This window comes from Lactuca virosa, chromosome 3, assembly GCF_052849685.1.
Source record: "Lactuca virosa cultivar CGN04683 chromosome 3, Lactuca_virosa_CGN04683_v6, whole genome shotgun sequence".
Classification (NCBI taxonomy): Eukaryota; Viridiplantae; Streptophyta; class Magnoliopsida; order Asterales; family Asteraceae; genus Lactuca; species Lactuca virosa.
In genome coordinates, this window is record NC_136428.1 from 112,150,830 (window position 1) to 112,168,601 (window position 17,772).

The 17,772-nt window shown below is 34.6% G+C and overlaps 3 protein-coding genes across 7 annotated transcripts; all 3 read right to left on the reverse strand.

Annotated features, from left to right (window-relative positions):
- Positions 1–4,812: 4,812 nt before the first annotated feature.
- On the reverse strand, positions 4,813–7,176 carry LOC145163933 (uncharacterized). Its single transcript, XM_079082669.1, has 4 exons — positions 7,102–7,176; positions 6,821–7,011; positions 5,269–6,146; positions 4,813–5,138 (listed from the first exon to the last, which is right to left on the reverse strand). The coding sequence occupies exons 1-4, from the start codon at positions 7,174–7,176 to the stop codon at positions 4,813–4,815; spliced, it is 1,470 nt and encodes a 489-aa protein (XP_078938795.1).
- A 2,210-nt stretch (positions 7,177–9,386) lies between these two features.
- Positions 9,387–12,422, reverse strand: LOC145166389 (uncharacterized). 4 transcript variants are annotated; one of them, XM_079085352.1, is made up of 3 exons: positions 11,933–12,422; positions 10,847–10,920; positions 9,387–10,675 (listed from the first exon to the last, which is right to left on the reverse strand). In XM_079085352.1, the coding sequence occupies exon 3, from the start codon at positions 10,660–10,662 to the stop codon at positions 9,574–9,576; it is 1,089 nt and encodes a 362-aa protein (XP_078941478.1). In that variant the 5' UTR covers positions 10,663–10,675; positions 10,847–10,920; positions 11,933–12,422; the 3' UTR covers positions 9,387–9,573. The 4 variants fall into 4 exon arrangements, with proteins under 4 accessions (XP_078941478.1, XP_078941475.1, XP_078941476.1 ...); XM_079085349.1 differs by lacking the exon at positions 10,847–10,920; XM_079085350.1 differs by having other exon boundaries at positions 9,387–10,920.
- A 2,621-nt stretch (positions 12,423–15,043) lies between these two features.
- On the reverse strand, positions 15,044–17,517 carry UGD1 (UDP-glucose dehydrogenase 1). Of its 2 annotated transcripts, none has more exons than XM_079081659.1 (2): positions 17,392–17,517; positions 15,044–16,947 (listed from the first exon to the last, which is right to left on the reverse strand). In XM_079081659.1, exon 2 carries the CDS (start codon positions 16,911–16,913, stop codon positions 15,456–15,458), a length of 1,458 nt encoding a protein of 485 aa, XP_078937785.1. In that variant the 5' UTR covers positions 16,914–16,947; positions 17,392–17,517; the 3' UTR covers positions 15,044–15,455. The 2 variants fall into 2 exon arrangements, with proteins under 2 accessions (XP_078937785.1, XP_078937786.1); XM_079081660.1 differs by lacking the exon at positions 17,392–17,517 and adding an exon at positions 17,289–17,346.
- Positions 17,518–17,772: the final 255 nt, after the last annotated feature.

Genomic DNA, 17,772 nt, shown 5'->3' on the forward strand with positions numbered 1-17,772 from the left:
GTTTGGACCCTTCGGTCCTGTCTCAGTGGAAACCCTCCGGACCCACAACTCAGGTTAGACCCTCCGGTCCTATCTCAGTAAAATACAGAATATAGCATATATATCACACAGACAAAATGCATAATATCACATAACTCAATAAGCACATAAGACCCTCTGGTCACACATAAATACAACTCATGGTAAGTATAGTGAGAAGACTCACCTCGTAAGAAATCGAATAACCTCGAACTCGAATCACCGGTCTAGCCTCCGCCTAACACATACAATAATTATCCCTAATTAATAGCGGCTCTCAAAAAGCTAGACTAACCCTTCTACAAGCTCCCAGAAGTGTAAAAGACCATTTTACCCCTCCTTGGCCTTAATAATCCACAAATTGACCAAACCCAAAAAAGTCAACCAAAAGTCAACGGTAGAGCGTAGGTTGCGTGTACCAGCTCTCTACGTTGGGCGTACTCTGCTGCTATGCAAGCATCGGGGATGCTCGACCCCTACGCGGCGCGTACCAGGATTACGCTCAGCGTTCGTCCCAGTTTCACTCTTTCTACTCATTTGGTCTTAATCAGTTAAGACCTTGGCTCATACCACAAATTTGGACTCCCTAATAGCTCGTACTCCATAAAGTTAGTGACTTTAAGCCTTTGCATGGCTGATAAGGTCACAAACACACAAAACTCTCACTCTTTTATCTCAAAATGCTCATATCTCATGCATGGCTTGATTCCAACGTCCAAGTCTTAATTTTTATGACACTACACCACTAAATACACTCAAATGGGTTGATCATAGTCTCTGGAGCTCAATTATCTCATAAAGTCTCCAACTTTTGGGAAAAAAACCCTAAAATACTCTACTATGATGCACAAATCAAAAGAGTGAGAAAGCTTGGAGCTTTATACCTCTAAATGAAGCTCCCAACTCAGATATGCTCAGATCCAAGGCCTGGACTCTCACTCCTTCTTCTCCCAAAGCTCCTTCTTCACTCCAAGAACACACAAAGTCACTTAAAGGCTCTCAAATGGACACACACAAGCTCAAGAACGAGGATTAGGGTTTTAGAGTGTTGTTTGTCTGAAGATGGTGGACAGGAATGAGGCCATCATATCCTTTATATAGGGATACACCCCAAATTAGGGTTTTCACTCTGGGCCTAGTACGCCCAGCGTACTATGTGGCTTCTGCGTCAAAAACACGCATATGAGTACGCTGAGCGTACACTCGCATACGCCCCGCGTACTCATTTACCACCTTTTCTCAATAAGGGCTAAACTTGACAATTTTCCAAAAGAATAAGGGCTTATAAGATATACCTAGTCTTGGTATGTTACAATCCCACACCCAAACTACTAGCTACAGTTAGGCAGACATTCCTGGGGGTGACAAATGTCATAAAATACTGACGCCTAAAGAACGTCGTAGAGGCCACTAGGTCATATTAGCATGGTTATATGAAACTCACAATAGTATCAACTAAAACAATGTTTACGGGATTAACACTACTTCATAGGTTTTATTTTAATAATAAGACCGTACAGCTTTTCCAGAAACAGGAACATACAATTCAGAAGGGATCTATAATGTTAACTTTATGATTTCTTAGTTTATGCGTTAAAGGTCAGTTATATTTATAGGGTCCGATAGGTAGTAGGATGGGTGATTTCTGCTTCATTCCCTGTTCCTTGTTTGGTTGTGGGCTTAGAGCACATTTACACAGTTTACTATTTATTCGATCTTAGTTATACATGACCTGTATACAATAAGTAATCATAGGGGGAAACAGGTATGGGTCAGGTCACTATATACAAGTATAGTACGCTATTTTCTAGTACAAAACATACTTTTTTGAAAGAACGTATAACAAGGTACAGGTATACAAAAAGGGTTGCATTACAAACACAACCGTATTACATTACTTTTCCAAGTACGAGTCAACAGAACTTATATTTCATTACATCATAAAATATAGGATTTTCTGGAAGAATATACTTACATTTCAAAAAGAACCATTACTGTTAACTCTATAAGTACCTAATGAATGTGTTAGGGTTATATACAATGAAGATCCGACAGACAGTGGAATGTGTGATTTCCGCCTCATTTCTTGTTCCTTGTTTGGTTGTGGGCTTAAGGCGGAACCACACAGTCGGTTGTCTGCTCGATCCAAATTGTATATAGCTTGTATTCACTAAGTACTCGTAGAAGGAACTAGAATGGGTCACATTTCTTACATTCATTACATCAGAAAATATAGGATTTTCTAAAGGAACACACACAAAGGTTTTCAAGTAACAAAGAACATGTTTTCTAAAACAAAATGCTTATGAACTCACCAACTTTAATGTTGACACTTTCAAAACCACTTGTATTCTCAGGGCACTAGTAGACAGGTACTCGCACAGGTTCTAGAATACGGAGCATAGTAGCTTCAAGTCTTTATTTTGCTAATTACTTTTTGAGTCAATCATATGTGATTTGAATACAATGTAAACACTATTGTATTAATACAATGGTTGTTGTTGCTTTGATTACTATTATTCAATTGTTGTGATACTATACATGACGTCCTCCACCCCCGAACGTTTCCGCCGTTCCGGTTTGGGGGTGTGACAAGTTATTTTCCTTTACCTCATGGTGAGTGAGTTTCCCGTACAATTTCATCGTTTGAGTCATCAAGGCTTTAGTTTTGTGATTTAGAGTGACAGAACGGGGTTTGGTATTGTGATTGAGATTGATAGAGTTGGGTTTGGCTTTGGGATTGATTTGGTGAAAGTTGATCGGTAAATACGACAAAGTTGTTCAATATGTTGGGAGTTGGGACTAACATTTGGTACTTGCATGGGGTAGTATTGTCTAACATTTTAGTATTGAAATTGTGGAGGGGACTGAATGGGGGCATCAAGTTGGGGACGATAAACCAGTAGGGATGGATCGAAGGCGAAAATGTTTCGATTGTAGTAGTTGAACTCGAAACATTGGTTTTTTTTCTATCGGATTTTTGGTTGGATTGTTGGGATTCACTTTTTTTAAGAAATATAGAGGAAATTATAGAAGAATGTGTGCTTTTGAAGGTGAAAGAAGTGGGGTATTTAGAGGGTTGTAAAATGGTAAAAAAAAGTTATATATATATATATATATATATATATATATATATATATATATATATATATATATATATATATATATATATATATATATATATATATATATATAGTAGGTTACAACCCGTGGGAACCACGGGTAAAAAATTTATAAAAAATTTATATTATTAATAAGAGTTAAGTTTGTTTAACACTTTTTGTATTGATTATTTAAAATTAATATTAATATATATTTGTAAAAAAGTATATAAATTTGAATAGATGTTAAAGAGAAACACAATGAATAATATAAATTACAATGCTATATAAAAAATAAAATATTAAAAAAATGTAACAAAAAAAACACAATTGTTTGAATTTAAAAACTATGAAGCATTTATAAATTTCTAAAAACTTCCTTATACACAACATTGGAAGTTTTGTTTGTAAGTCTACCATCCTTATCTAAAATTAACAATTTCAATCCTTCTCTACTTTAAACTCTATATAAGGCAACATACAACTGTCCATGTGAAAAAACATGATCTTTGAGATACAGACCAACCTTTGATAACGACTGCCCCTGACTTTTATTAATTGTCATTGCAAAACATACAGCCAATGGAAATTGTCTTCTTTGAAATTTGAAGGGAATTTTTTTTTCAGATGGACTTAAAGACATTCTTGGAATAAAGGTTTGGTTTCCAATATTACTTCCAGATATGATAATTGCCTCAATAACAAGTTTGCCCAAAGATTTGACTTGTAGTCTAGTGTCGTTACATAAGCCATTTTTTATCAATGTTTCTTAGTAACATAACTGGAACACTGACCTTTAAAATTAACTTATGATTTGGCAAACCTGATACTTTAAGACCATTTAAAATATCTGGGGAGTATAAATTGGGATCAAACTGATCATGAACAAACTCTGATTGCCAAAGACTATCTGAACTTAAATATTCTACTTCGTCTCCGGGAAACAATGCTAACAAACTATCATTGATTTGTTGGACAACTTCATTTTTTGGAGCTAGTATAGCTCTTTCTTGAAAATAAATCGTAACGTTGAATTTTTCCAAGATTGAAGGATATACAAACTCAATTAATGAACCTATAGGATCATGTGGATCATTAATGAGAATATCATCCGGAACATCAATAATCGCTTCACCATCGTTCTAACCACCAACTTTTCCTTCTCCTATATCCAAAAGCCAGTTTGCAAAATTATGTATTTTTCGAATATCAGATGGATCCCTTCCAACGGTTAGTCTCATGTTTATTGTCAATCTATGGACTTTGAATTGTTGCCATATATATAAAGAACTTAAAGAAGCATTAACGATATTTTGTCTACTACCTCCTTAAACAACAGGTAGAATCTGTCTGAAGTCTCCTCCAAAAACAATCGCTTTCCCTCCAAATGGAATTTTTGAGTTGCTAGACTTATCAAACTTACATACATCTTTCAGAGCTCGATCTAAGCTTCAAATGCATGCTTGTGGACCATAGGTGCTTCATCCCAGATAATCAATAAGCTTTTTCTTACTAATCTGCCGAGTTCACTATCAGGCGGTATCTTACAAACAGGATCCTCCGTAAGATTCAACAGAATTATAAACCGAGAGTGTGTTGTCCTACCTCCAGGCAATAATAACGATGCAATACCACTTGAAGCAACATTTAAAACTATATCACCATTACATCTAACTGTTGCAGATATTGTCTTCTAAAGAAAGGTTTTGCCCGTTCCACCATATCCATACACAAAAAACACATCTCCTTTCTTATCCTTGACTGTAGTCATGATATCAAGAAAAATATTGCGTTGCTCGTTTGTTAATGCATGAAACATACGATCAAACTCTTTCTTTAAAATCGGTATGTCATAGTCTAGCTCCTCCGTGATAAGGCGATTTGTTGAAGAAGAAACGGTATCAGCATCAGGGTAAGGCATTTTTTTATAATTTTTAAGATTGGTGTTGTTACGAAGTAAAATCTGTTCGATCTCGAACAAAGTCAGGTTTTTAAGTTGATCCTCATTGAGTGATAAACCTGTAAAATGAACAATATGTCAAAAACAATATAATATTAAACAGTTTAATGGTAATAAAAAAAATTGTACCCTGTATATTGAGAATATATAATATCCGTTTTTACAAATAATGATAGAAAATTATAATACCTGGAGACTTTAATCTACGTTGTTCGTTGTAAAGAATATCATCCGATAAGTGTTGCCATGTATTTTTCCAAACAAACTGTGGTCTACCCAAACTGTTAGACATTAACATCGTAGCAAATAAGAAACGCAGATAAAAACCAGTTCCTGCATGACTTTCTTCCTTAATTGCATCGACGTATTCTTTGTCATCATCTAAGAGGCCCAAAGCATAACATGCATCTCGAAAAGTAGGAAATTCTTCACCATTTACCGTACGAATTTCTTCAAATGATTTTGGACCTTTCACTTTATTTAAAAGAATCCGTAAGAAGTAGACTTCGCCAAGTTTAGGTGAAACCGAGTGAATCCTTCCTATTGAACGTCCAATTTTCTTTGGCTTCCACAACCTATCATTAGGTTTCCAAACAAACTTTGTAGGAAATTCAACATATGTAAGTTTTCGTGCATCTTTATTAATTTTATTACATTCCATCCAAGATGTGAACATAGAAGCAGCAACTGAAGGTTGTTCAAGAACATCGTCAATATCATCGTCTGTAGCATATATGACTTGTTGTTGATCAGGAAGATGAAAAGGTAGTCGCATCACAGAAGGATATCGGTAATGAACATCATATTTAAATATTCGCCATGATGCTTCACATGCAGATATATATCTACAATCATAATAATCTTTTATTTCATCTACAACCTTTTCGTGATGAGAAGCAGTGCTGATGTCAACAGCAATTGTAGCTCTATCTGGACCTTTGTTTATATATTTAAACATATACTTTATGGAAGATCCCTGATTGCACCATTCAACATTAATGTGTGCCTGATATCTTTTCAACAGATATTTGTTATATGGAGCAACATTTCTGTTGTCTAACTGACACCTGATTTTTCGACAAAATATTCATTGTTTCTTCTCATATATAAGGGATAACCGTTGACATCAACTGAAAAATGATTGCAGAATTGCTTTGAAATTTTTTTCGAACATTGTTTGTCAACCATGCATGGGCAATTCATATTTTCAGCTCCACAAGGACCATGTATCATGAATTCACTTACAAGTTCTTCATTGATATTTGGAATCTCAGCAGAAATAATCGGATCAATATATTCAACAGTAGGCCGCTTGGAGTCAGCACGCATAAATAGACAAATATGACTGTGGCAAACCTCTTTTTTTGAAATTCAATTGTATAGACCACTGTAAATTAATTTTATAAATAAGATATGATTTGTACTGGATGAAATGTATTTGCAAATAATAAAAAATTTTAATAAACGAAAAAATCATTATAAAAAAATTTATATTAAACAACAACTTTTAATACCTGCTTGAACGATGCCGAAAATTTTATTTTCCTGTATGTCTTTAATAAAATCATCAAGCTTTATTTTGAATAACCTACATAAGATATCAGGTCTATCTTCTGGATGCAATGAACTGTTATGAAGAAACGTTTTAACTTCAGACCATTTTGGATTACATGTAAAGGTTATGAAGAAATCAAAATATCCAAACCATTTACATAAGGACATGGCGTCAAGGTAGTTTTACATCATATAACGTGCACCGCCAGTGAATGAAGAAGGTAAGATAACACGTTTTTCGACGTTGGATATATCTTTATTCCCGAGGTCTTGTTGATTACGTAAATTCTCATAAGACTCGCATCTAAGAATTTGTTGTTTGCTCCTTATGAAATGTAATCTCTCGCTTTCAATCATAGTATAAGCATCTATCAAAAACTGTTGGAACAACCTTTTTGAATTAAGAATTAGTGAAAAATATTGATCCCTGTCCTGTATTCTATAAGAAAAAAAATTATCTCATTGTACAGTTGTGCCACTTGCTGTTGCTTGAAGGTGTAATACCTCGATGTGGTATGTCAACCCTGTAACCATCATCACCATATGGAAACAGTAATGGATACTGAAGAGGAAGGTATGATGGATGTAATTCACTAATACGCCGTAGAGAATCAGATGAAGTTTGAACAATAATATCTCTATTATCAATTGAATCACCAATATCTCCAACAATTAAAGCGGCACCTCAGAAGCAGATGGTAGGTTGTATGTCCTTCCATCTTGGTCCCTTCTTCCAATAATTCTCAACTTGATATCAACATGAGGGTTTTCATGAAAACAATCTCTAACCATTCTATAAGACTGAACCAAGACATTATTTGAATCTAACATCAACTTTAAATCTTGTATAATATCATTATCAAAGACAGAATAATTTGATGTAGATCGTTGATTTTCTCCACTGCAAGTAACATGAACCAATGTTCTAAATAACGTAAGGCGTGACTTGGCGGCAATGTCAAGCCTCAAGTTTTTTCGAGCCTTGGCGAGCCACGTCGTTTGTAAGACGTCACTTAAGGCGACAAATTTGTATATAATTAATATTTATATATGTATTTTCAGTTATTATTCTATTTTATACACATATATGAGTTAAGACGGCGTTTTGGTAAAGCTCGGCGGCATGCATAAGCCTTGGAGCCATGGCGCGCTATGGCGGAGCCGTGGCGAGCTTTTTAGAACCTTGACATGAACATATAAACATAAGATAAATAAAGAAAGTAATGCTGATCAATAATATATATATATATATATATATATATATATATATATATAATTTCTTACCGTTAGAAATTAAAAAAATAATAATAATTTTTTTTTCTAATATATATATATATATATATATATATATATATATATATATATATATATATATATATATATATATATATATCGAAAATGTTGGAACCAATAGAGAGGGGGTATCACACCCCTCCTACCTTTCACCTACCCCACACCCAGAGTGTGGTGTTCCTGGGTGCAGTTCGCTAAACCGCGACCATGAACCGCACTATTCCTTCCGGCCTTAGAAACATTTTCCTAAATGTGTGCTTTCATCACTATTGCATAGGGTATCAAGAACCAATTTTTAGATAATCAAGAACAATGAAATCTTGATTTCATGCTAATTTGAACTTCAAACATAGAATATTTTGCTTTGTTTGATGCTTTTAGAGACAATTAATTTGGCAGAGTAATATTTTGCTTATTTTGCTTTTTATGTGTGTATTTTCTCTAAAAAAACTGAACATCTTTGTATATAGAGAAGAAAACTGAAGTTAAGAGCCGGATCATTTCATTTGGAAACTTTGTTTCTATCGGTAGTTTTTAAGTTCCTAATAAAATTAAACTTACGATTGTTATTTTGAATGGCGTACAAGAACATGCAACGGTGAGATTATCATTATTGAAGCCTTTAGCAACATTAGGAGGCCTAATGAAAGGTATGGATCGATCCTTACTTGATCCTTAGCCTAAATCTTTAAAAAAATTATCTTGGACGTGGAGCTTGTTGACATCCCCTTGGTTGTCCTTCATTTACATGAATCAATAAATTAGGCTAGAAGATGAGCAAACTGGATAAACTTTTCATAAAACCATACAATTTAAGAAAAAAAATACAAAATCTTAGATGTAACATAAAAGATTGTTTCGTGTATAGAAGACAGGAAGACAGAATCAAGGTGCTGAAAGAACTTCCAAGGAAAGTCAATGAAATGCATAGCTGCATGGACGGGTGATAACCTTAAGCAACTCGTATTCAACTATTTTAATTATTTTAATTATTTAATTTTTTTTTTTACTAACCAATTGGTGATTTTGTGCTTTCCATTAATTAATTATTTATAGTAGATTTCAATTATTTTAATTAGAAAATTTTGTTTAAGAACTAAACGACTAGTAGGGTGATAAACGCTCGATAAGTAAGTAGTGTCTTCTTTGAAAATGACAAGCATATCAGTCAACAAACTATTTGAGTAATAGTCAATCTGACTGGAATAGCCACGACTTTGTTACACTCAACTTGTCGATTGTGAAAACCGTTTAGTAATAAAATGTTTGCAAAACACCATGTATTAAAAAAATATGTCGTAAAAAATTAGTTGTACTTTTAGTTTCAATCAAGCAATGACTTAGATTTAATCAGTATTAAAAAAAAAAAAAAAAAAAAAAAAGTGTAATTTAAAAGTATACATTACGTCATTTTAAATCATATAGCAGTTTTGGATAACCAAATAATTTAAACACAATAGTGAGTCAACGAAAAAAGATTCTAACACGAAAATCAAAATTCCAAAATTCCAATCTGTATATGCAACTCATCAACGATTCTAAGTTTCTAACACGAAAATCAAGACCCATTCCAACAAAACTTAATATACAAAACGAACGAACTAAAACAAGTCATCTAATAAAGCCAAGAACAAGAACCGACTACTGTCAAGACGATTTTGCCCCAACTTCCGGCTGGCCCTCTTCAAAACCAACAACCACATCACCTCCACCACCACCATAACTGCCGCCATCACCACCATCTTCGGAACCAGATGCATCATCTCCATGGAAACCAAAACCTCCACCAACTACAAAATCATCATCTTCTACACCACCAAAACCCCCACCATAGCCTCCCCGCCACTCATCATCATCACTATCAATATCCAAAAATCTTGATCTGTTTTGAATCGCACGTCTTCTGAGTATAAAAACATTGAAATAATAACTCACGAGTTCCTTCGTTGTTTTATAAGGAAACGTAATCGAGAGTTGTTTCCATAAGCTTTTCCCAATAGATCCGGTGTTCAAATACACCACTTCATGAAAACGTCTCTCTTCTTCATCACTCCACTTGTAAGCAACTTCTTCCCCCATTTCCATCATTCCCAAATCAACAAACTTCTCACGTCCAAGCGATTCCATCAGTTTCAGTCTCGTTTCCTTCACATGTTGCTGCACACATCTAATCGAACCACCATCCACGCACTCACAGTTTGAATACCCGGAGCCGGAATGTCTGATTCCGTCGGAATTGTTGATTCCATCGGAATCATGGATTCCGACGACAGAAACTCCCAACAAACGTTCCATTCTACCATTGTTTTTATAAGCTCTCGCCAGCTCAGGGTTGAATTCCAGGACATCAGCTTGATGATCTGGTCCAATTGGAATGGATTTCCTGGGAGGGCGATTCATTAGAGATGAGTAGATATCTTCGTAACAAAACAGTGGTCGCCTTGGGAAGTTGTTTTCCAAGAATTCAGAGAAAAGATTAGGGCAGTAAACAGGCACAGATCCGGAATCGGATTCATCAGTTCCGATTCCAGTCACCAACGGTAAGGGTGCAGTTGTCTCGAACGCTTTGTGAACCATGTAAGGGACAGTAACATTTTCGCTTTCCGGACTTTCATTTGAACGGAAATGCTTACGTCCATCATCAGTAAATGAAGCTGACTTATTTCCATGGTCAAGATGCTTCGGGTGCTCAATGAACTCCTGAAGATCTTCATTAAAGGCTCGTTTGGTTCCCATCACGATTCGCAATCTGTAATGAAATCCAGAAGTAAATGCAATTGCAGAGTTGAGACAGAATGTGCAAAAAAATGAATGGAACTGAGTTATGCATGGAATTACAGATCAGTCCTTGCCCAAAATGGAGAAAGAAACTAAAGTTATATCATTGTTGGTGTTGAGAGAGAATGGGAGAAATAATTACCATTGATATACAGATATATGTACACGTATACATATTAGTAAAGTATCGGAAATCATATCTTGGTTTTTATAACCCTAAGGATTACAAACATCATACAAATATGGTTAACTAAAAGAAAAAACATAAAAGAGAGAGAGAAGGTGACTTGACACTACATAAAAGGTATGCAAAAGTGAAGGGTAAGCAGATATATAAACAAGAAGGATATAGAAAAATCAGAACAGAAGATTGATTATCCTGCATCAAGACAAATCCTGTGATCATTCTAGGAAACTTGTACAATTCGCAGTGAACCTTACAACATCCGGTTGAGACAATAAAATAGAAATTAAATAAATGCACCAAAAAACTTCAAATCTGATACAAACAACAAATCGTGTAATGGAACGTATTTAGAAAGGTAAAACAACAAGATTTGTAAAGATGTGAAATCATAATGATAAATTGATGTCATTAAAGTGGCCATATAAGTTAAGGGTGGTTCTAAAGTTGTAGTCCAACATGAGGCAGAAGCAGTGTCAATCATGTTTATGATTCGAATAACGTCAATAAAAGCCTTAACAAATAACTTTCAGATAATAAAGATACATAAAACAAACAGATTATTTATAAGATTGATGATTAAAATGTCTTTTTAACTCAGTAACATCATCACAGCTGCTTATGCACAATTTAGTCAAATAAAAGACAAACTTCTCGGCTATAACTATGAACTACTACATTAGTGTGCATGACATGGTGGTATGCTCGAGATAAACAAATTTTTGCCATATGAAAACATGTCATTAGGGCATTAAAATTCCTTTCAAAGATTTTGATTGTAGTTTAGAAATGGGATAATTAACATTAAGATTAAGAATTACACAAACTTGCATTCCATATATCCAAAACCTTACATTTTAAACAGAAAACATCTTAAACTTATCAATCTGGACGTATCTCAGGTACTAGGACACCTAATTTAAGCAGGTAAAATTATCCCCAAATTTTTTTCTTGGAACCCTAACCCTAAACAGTAATATATGCATAAATCAACAAACTTTCAATCAATATGAATAATAAATCGTAATTAACGAGCATGCTTACCAAATCCCTCAATCAATTTACAAAGAAAACGAATTTTTCCAACACGAGCGCTTCAAAACCCTAAATGTAAATTATGCTAAACAATCTACAATTTTACGATCAATGAACATAGGGTTATTGGCGAGGATCAAAAATCGACCAAGAGAATATCACCGATCGAAGAGGGAAAAGTTTAAATCGGAAAATTGAACGACAAACCCTAACCCTAAAATTAGATAAAATAAACGAAATAGAGAAAAATTCAGATCGATCGATAGATCAGGAGTAGTTTAGAACTATTGAAATTTTAAATTTGACTATCGATTTAGAAGAACAAGATAAAACGAAGCCCGATCTGGAGAGACTTCGAAGAATACGATGAAAAGAGGGGAGAATCAAGAATGGATACGGTTCTTGTTTATCGAAAGCTACGAGAACGGTTCGGTTATGTTACCGGTTTGGCCAAATTAAGCCGGTTACACGTGTGCAGTAGCCTTTCCTTTGAAAACCCGCTTGTTTATAAAACGTACCCTTATGCAATATCTTTTTACATATATGGCCCTTATTAGTTAACGATAAAGTTTAGAGGACCGATGTGGGATGCAAAGCATCCACCATCCACTCAATTGTCGATGTGGGATCTTTGCTTTTGACTTTTTATCTTTTTATTAAATACACAACCACAAATCTATTCCTATGTGGAAATGGAATGGAGCGATTAATATAGGATATTAATCTAACTGTATTTTTATTTAATATTAAAAAATAATTTAAAAATAAGTTTTCTAAAAATGATCAAAACTTTTGGAATAGTATTTTTGACCATTATGTCACAGTTGGAAGAAATGACTTTTATTTATTAGGATAAATTCTATTAAGTATCACTTGATTCTTGTAATCTTGTTAATTTATATCAATAAAAAATCAATACATATCGACAGAATGCAAACGGGCAACAATATGTGTCGCTAACTTTTTCTGGATGACAAAATTAATTCTTTTAAAAACAACATATATTGATCTAAAATATATAACATCAGTATGCATAACTTGTTGGATTCTGTTGAGGAGCTCCACCGCCTCTGGTGCGAGAAAACTGAAGGTATTGTTGGTGATTTGTTATCATCAATGTTATTTAAGTGTAATGGGATTACTTTGTTGACTAAAAATGATTTTGATAAATATTAAACAAGTAAGGAAGGTGTGGAGTACACCGTTGTTTAAGTTTGATCAAGTATCAAAGTATACTGTCATTTAGGGGCGAAGCCCCTGAACGAACGGGGGTCCGGGGGCAGCGCCCCTGGGAGCGGGGTCCAAGGGGCGGCAGCCCCTGGCGGGGTCCAAGGAAGGTTTATAACCAATTTTTAGTCAGTTTTCTGGTACTCACGAAATTACACCATCTTATTCTCTTTCTTTCTCTCTGATTTTCTCTGAGTCTTATCCAATTGAGGATTTTGGAGTACCACCCAAATACTTCGATTTGAAAGTGTTTTATCATGATTCTCAGATTTCCAAGTGCCACTAAACCATATTTCTAACTGGTATCAAATGCGAAAGGTATAAAAACATGATGATTTTCAATGCATACATTCTTATGCTGTTCCATTTTGCATGCGACGGCTTTCAAAGCAGCATGTCCCGTTGTAAAACCGACGCTCCTCAAACAAATGAGAGGGGAGACTCCGGTAAGATCCACATAAGCGTGATTCACAATTATAAAAGTATATTTTTCTTATTACAAAACATTTTGAATTGATATCAAGATGTCGGATCTGATATTCAAGATTTCGAACATGGAAAAAAAATTATTCCGGGATTTTCAAAACAAATCTGAAATCAGATAAACGATTCAGAAATTTTTTTAAAAAATATATATGTTTCTTATTAAGTCTAACAAAAAATTAAAAGAAAAACAAAACAAAAGATTGTTCCAAAATAATTTTGGATCAACCATCCAATGACAATTAACCAACGTGTTTGTGACCTCTCCTGTAAAGTTGTAAGTTTCTTTTCTCTTTAGTAGTTTAACTATTCTTTTTGTGGGTTCTTTAAAGTTCATTTGTGCTCTAGAAAGATCGTGGTGGACATTAAGATATTTCCGAACAAATCTAGACTTTCTTCTTGATATGGGTGTTTTATTGTTCCTTTACTTCAACTTCCAATGCACATTGTCACATCTCCTATAAAGTAGGTTTATATCTCTTTTCGAAGCCTTTGTTGTAGATTTCACATACAAATCGGTTTGTTGATGTTCGTGGTTTTGGTGAAAGTGTCATCATTTTAGATTTCGCATAAAAGTCCCAAATGACCCATTACGGCATAAAATGATTAATTTAGAACAATGTTATTTTTGTAAACCATTTATAAAAAAACTTGATTATTTTCTTAAACACCTTATTTATAAAGGTTAGTTTAATCAATATCATTTTAATATATTACTATTAACTTAAATTTAATTTCTTTAAATGTCTTGAAACTATTAATATGGTATCATATCTTATTATATGAATGGAGTACAATCCTCCTTAATAAATGAAGGTTTTTTTTGCCACATGTCAATCTCTTTTTGACACTTCTGTGGTATTTTTGAAGTAAATATTATCCACTTGTCAATTTTTGATTTGTTTCAATTTTTAAAATTAAAGTCATATACTTATATAGTATTAAATATCATATATATAATATTAAATTGCAATAAATACATTTCTTCCTTTCTTATTTTAAAATTGTACATTAAAAAATATTTTCTGGTTACACTTTAATTTAATGTTTAATCTTTTTTTAAATCGGCCCGTGTAATATACGGGTCTCACACCTAGTGCCTATTATAATCAAAGTAGCTCTTGTTTTATTAACTTTTGTGCTATTTTTTCATAAATCTCAGGTAAGTTATTTTCTTTGATTTATTGTCATCATTCTTTTATAAATATATACGTTTAATACTTAAAAATGTACAAATCATGGACTGAAAAACCATTGATCTATCATTTACACAAACAAACCTTAGGCTAATGGTATGATCGTGTAAGGCTGATTTGACACATGATCTTTCATGCGTGAACACCATTTTCAGACCTCCATAGTCATGGTGTGGTGTGAGGTGGGTCCCCCACTCATTCTTTCTCTCTTCTTCTCCACGCATAAAGACCATCCTCTTTGGTTGTGATGTGTTGGTGAGGTTTGGATGTGGTGGATGTGTTTTGACGCGTTAAGCATTCCCGATAGTCTTACTTTTTAGGATTCCACTCAGCCAACTTTTGGGATATCACTACAGGGCCAACCATTTCTTTCGTTGATGCGTTCATTTCCCTCATCGCCTACCTTTTATCATGTGTATATTTGTTATCTTATGAAGAACCAAAAAACAAATTATAGCAACAATCTCTAACTCTAAACAATTTATTACTTAATTAAAACTACAACTACATCAAAACCGTAACTAATTAATATCCTTATGAATACCCAAAAAAAGAGCAAAAATGGAACACTAAACGTTGGAAAGTTAAAAGTTTAACCTAATTAACCAATACTACTCCATCTTAACTCAAGCAACGGCAGGCATGTCCTTCAACCATGGGTCCAACGGCTTCCCAATCGAGTAAACAATAAACCCAATCTGCCTTAACTTTCCCACATCTACAACATTCCTACCATCAAAAACATAAGCTGGTTTCGGCATATTATCAAAAATCTTCTTATAATCAAGACTCTTAAACTCATCCCACTCAGTAAGAATACAAATCGCATGAGCATCCTTTGTAGCTTCATAAGCATTATGAACCATTTTAACACTTTTCCTAACAGTCTCTTCATCTATCTGAATCGTTGTCGACCCTGAAGAAGGTTGGTCCCAGTCAAACTTCGGCATGGAAAGATCCTTCATCATTTGCTCTTCTGGAACCTGAGGATCATATATAATCAACTGAGCTCTATCCGATAACAAACCTCTACACACATCAATCGCCGGAGTTTCCCTCGTGTCACCGGTGTCTTTCTTGAAAGAAAACCCTAAAATCGCAATCTTTTTTCCTGACACCGTGTTAAACATGGAAGACACAAGTCTGTTCACAAATCGATTCTTTTGGTAATCATTAATCTTTATAACTTGTTTCCAGTAGTTTGCGACTTCGGGGAGACCATTGCATTCGCAAATGTAAACTAAATTCAAGATGTCTTTTTGAAAACAAGACCCACCAAACCCAACACTCGCGCTTAGAAACTTTGACCCGATTCTTTGATCTTTACCTACGGAATAAGAAACTTGAGTAACATTGGCACCTGTTGCTTCACATAGAGCTGAGATTGAGTTAACAGAAGAGATTCTTTGTGCTAAAAACGCGTTAGCAGCGAGTTTGGAAAGCTCAGCAGACCAAAGATTAGTACAGATGATTCGTTCTTCTGGGACCCAATGAGCGTAAACATCTTTTAATGTTTTAATGGCTTTTAACCCTCCCGGAGTTTCTTCTCTACCTCCGATAAGGACACGATCAGGGTCAAATAAGTCGGCGATTGCAGTACCTTCAGCGAGGAATTCCGGGTTTGAGAGGATTTGAAATTCGATGCCTTTATTGTTGTGGGTGAGAATCTTTTCTATGGCTTCTGCTGTTTTAACAGGAACTGTCGACTTTTCAACTACGATTTTGGATGATTTTGATACGTCGGCGATCATACGTGCAGCGCTTTCCCAGTACGTGAGGTCGGCGGCTTTTCCGGCACCAAGTCCTGAACTTTTAGTTGGAGTATTAACGGAGACGAAGACTATATCTGCTTGTGCGACATTCTTTTCAACTTCGTTACTGAAGAAAAGATTCTTGCCTCTGCATTTCTTTACGACGTCGTCGAGTCCAGGTTCGTAGATAGGGAGTTTTTCACTGTTCCATGCAGTGATTCGAGGCACGGAGATGTCGACAACAGCCACTTCGATTGACGGGCATTTTAATGCTATGACAGCCATGGTTGGACCTCCGACATACCCAGCTCCGATACAACAGATTTTCACCATTCTTGTTTATATTTTCTTCTTTACTCTCCTGAAACTGAAACCAATACCAAAAACACATTTAAAATGAAAGGAATTATTCAACGAGATCGATCAGATGGCGGATCTTTGCGAGAGAAAACCCTATACATATTTACTATGTAGTACGTACACACATCTATATATAAAGAAATTTAAACAAAATATTTATAAGTCAAATTTCACAATACGCATGAACAATTTCCGTAACAAATAATCAAAACCAAAAATATGGCTTCTTATAATCCAGATCTAGCCTTCTTCACAATTAATCTCAAGATGCATATCCATAACATACAGATTAAGAACATGAGAGACACTCAAATACGAATACGAGCAAGCGAAGTCCGTTAGTTTTACCAAGAGAACAAGGACGTGGAACATCTAGCCGGCGGCATGAGGATGAAATGCAACAAACATAAATCCCAAATTAAGTAACAGATAAAGTGGAGTAAGAATTTACCTTGTTTGTGGTACGCGAAGAAGAGTGAGAGAAAGTGGCAGATCGAGAGAATAGATCCAAATGGAATGGAGATGCGGAAGCAAGGTGGTAGGGAGATTATTATGGAGAAAAATGTGGAAATCAGTAAGTGATGAGTGAGAGCTGGAGATACAGGTGGTACAGGAAACAGTTATTGAATTTTTTAAATAATTAATACCACCGTGAAAACAATTAATTTTATTTTTATATACTGCATTTTTTTGAAAATCTTTTATAACTAATAAATAATAATTAATAAATGAAATAATCCTACATAATAATATTTTGTCATATGCAAAAATTACAGTACAATTTGGATAATCATAAATTGTTCCGAATCATAAATTGTTATGTACAATAAAA

Coding starts and splice junctions, on each gene's coding strand:
- LOC145166389 (XM_079085349.1), bottom strand. CDS start 10,662: ATGGGAACCAAACGAGCCTTTAATGAAGATCTTCAGGAGTTCATTGAG.
- UGD1 (XM_079081659.1), bottom strand. CDS start 16,913: ATGGTGAAAATCTGTTGTATCGGAGCTGGGTATGTCGGAGGTCCAACC.
- LOC145163933 (XM_079082669.1), bottom strand. CDS start 7,176: ATGGTGATGATGGTTACAGGGTTGACATACCACATCGAGGTATTACAC. Junction 7,012..7,101: donor CAACAGCAAGTGGCACAACT/GTACAATGAGAT, acceptor TTGTTCCAACAG/TTTTTGATAGATGCTTATAC. Junction 6,147..6,820: donor GGCGGTGCACGTTATATGAT/GTAAAACTACCT, acceptor TCGAAAAATCAG/GTGTCAGTTAGACAACAGAA.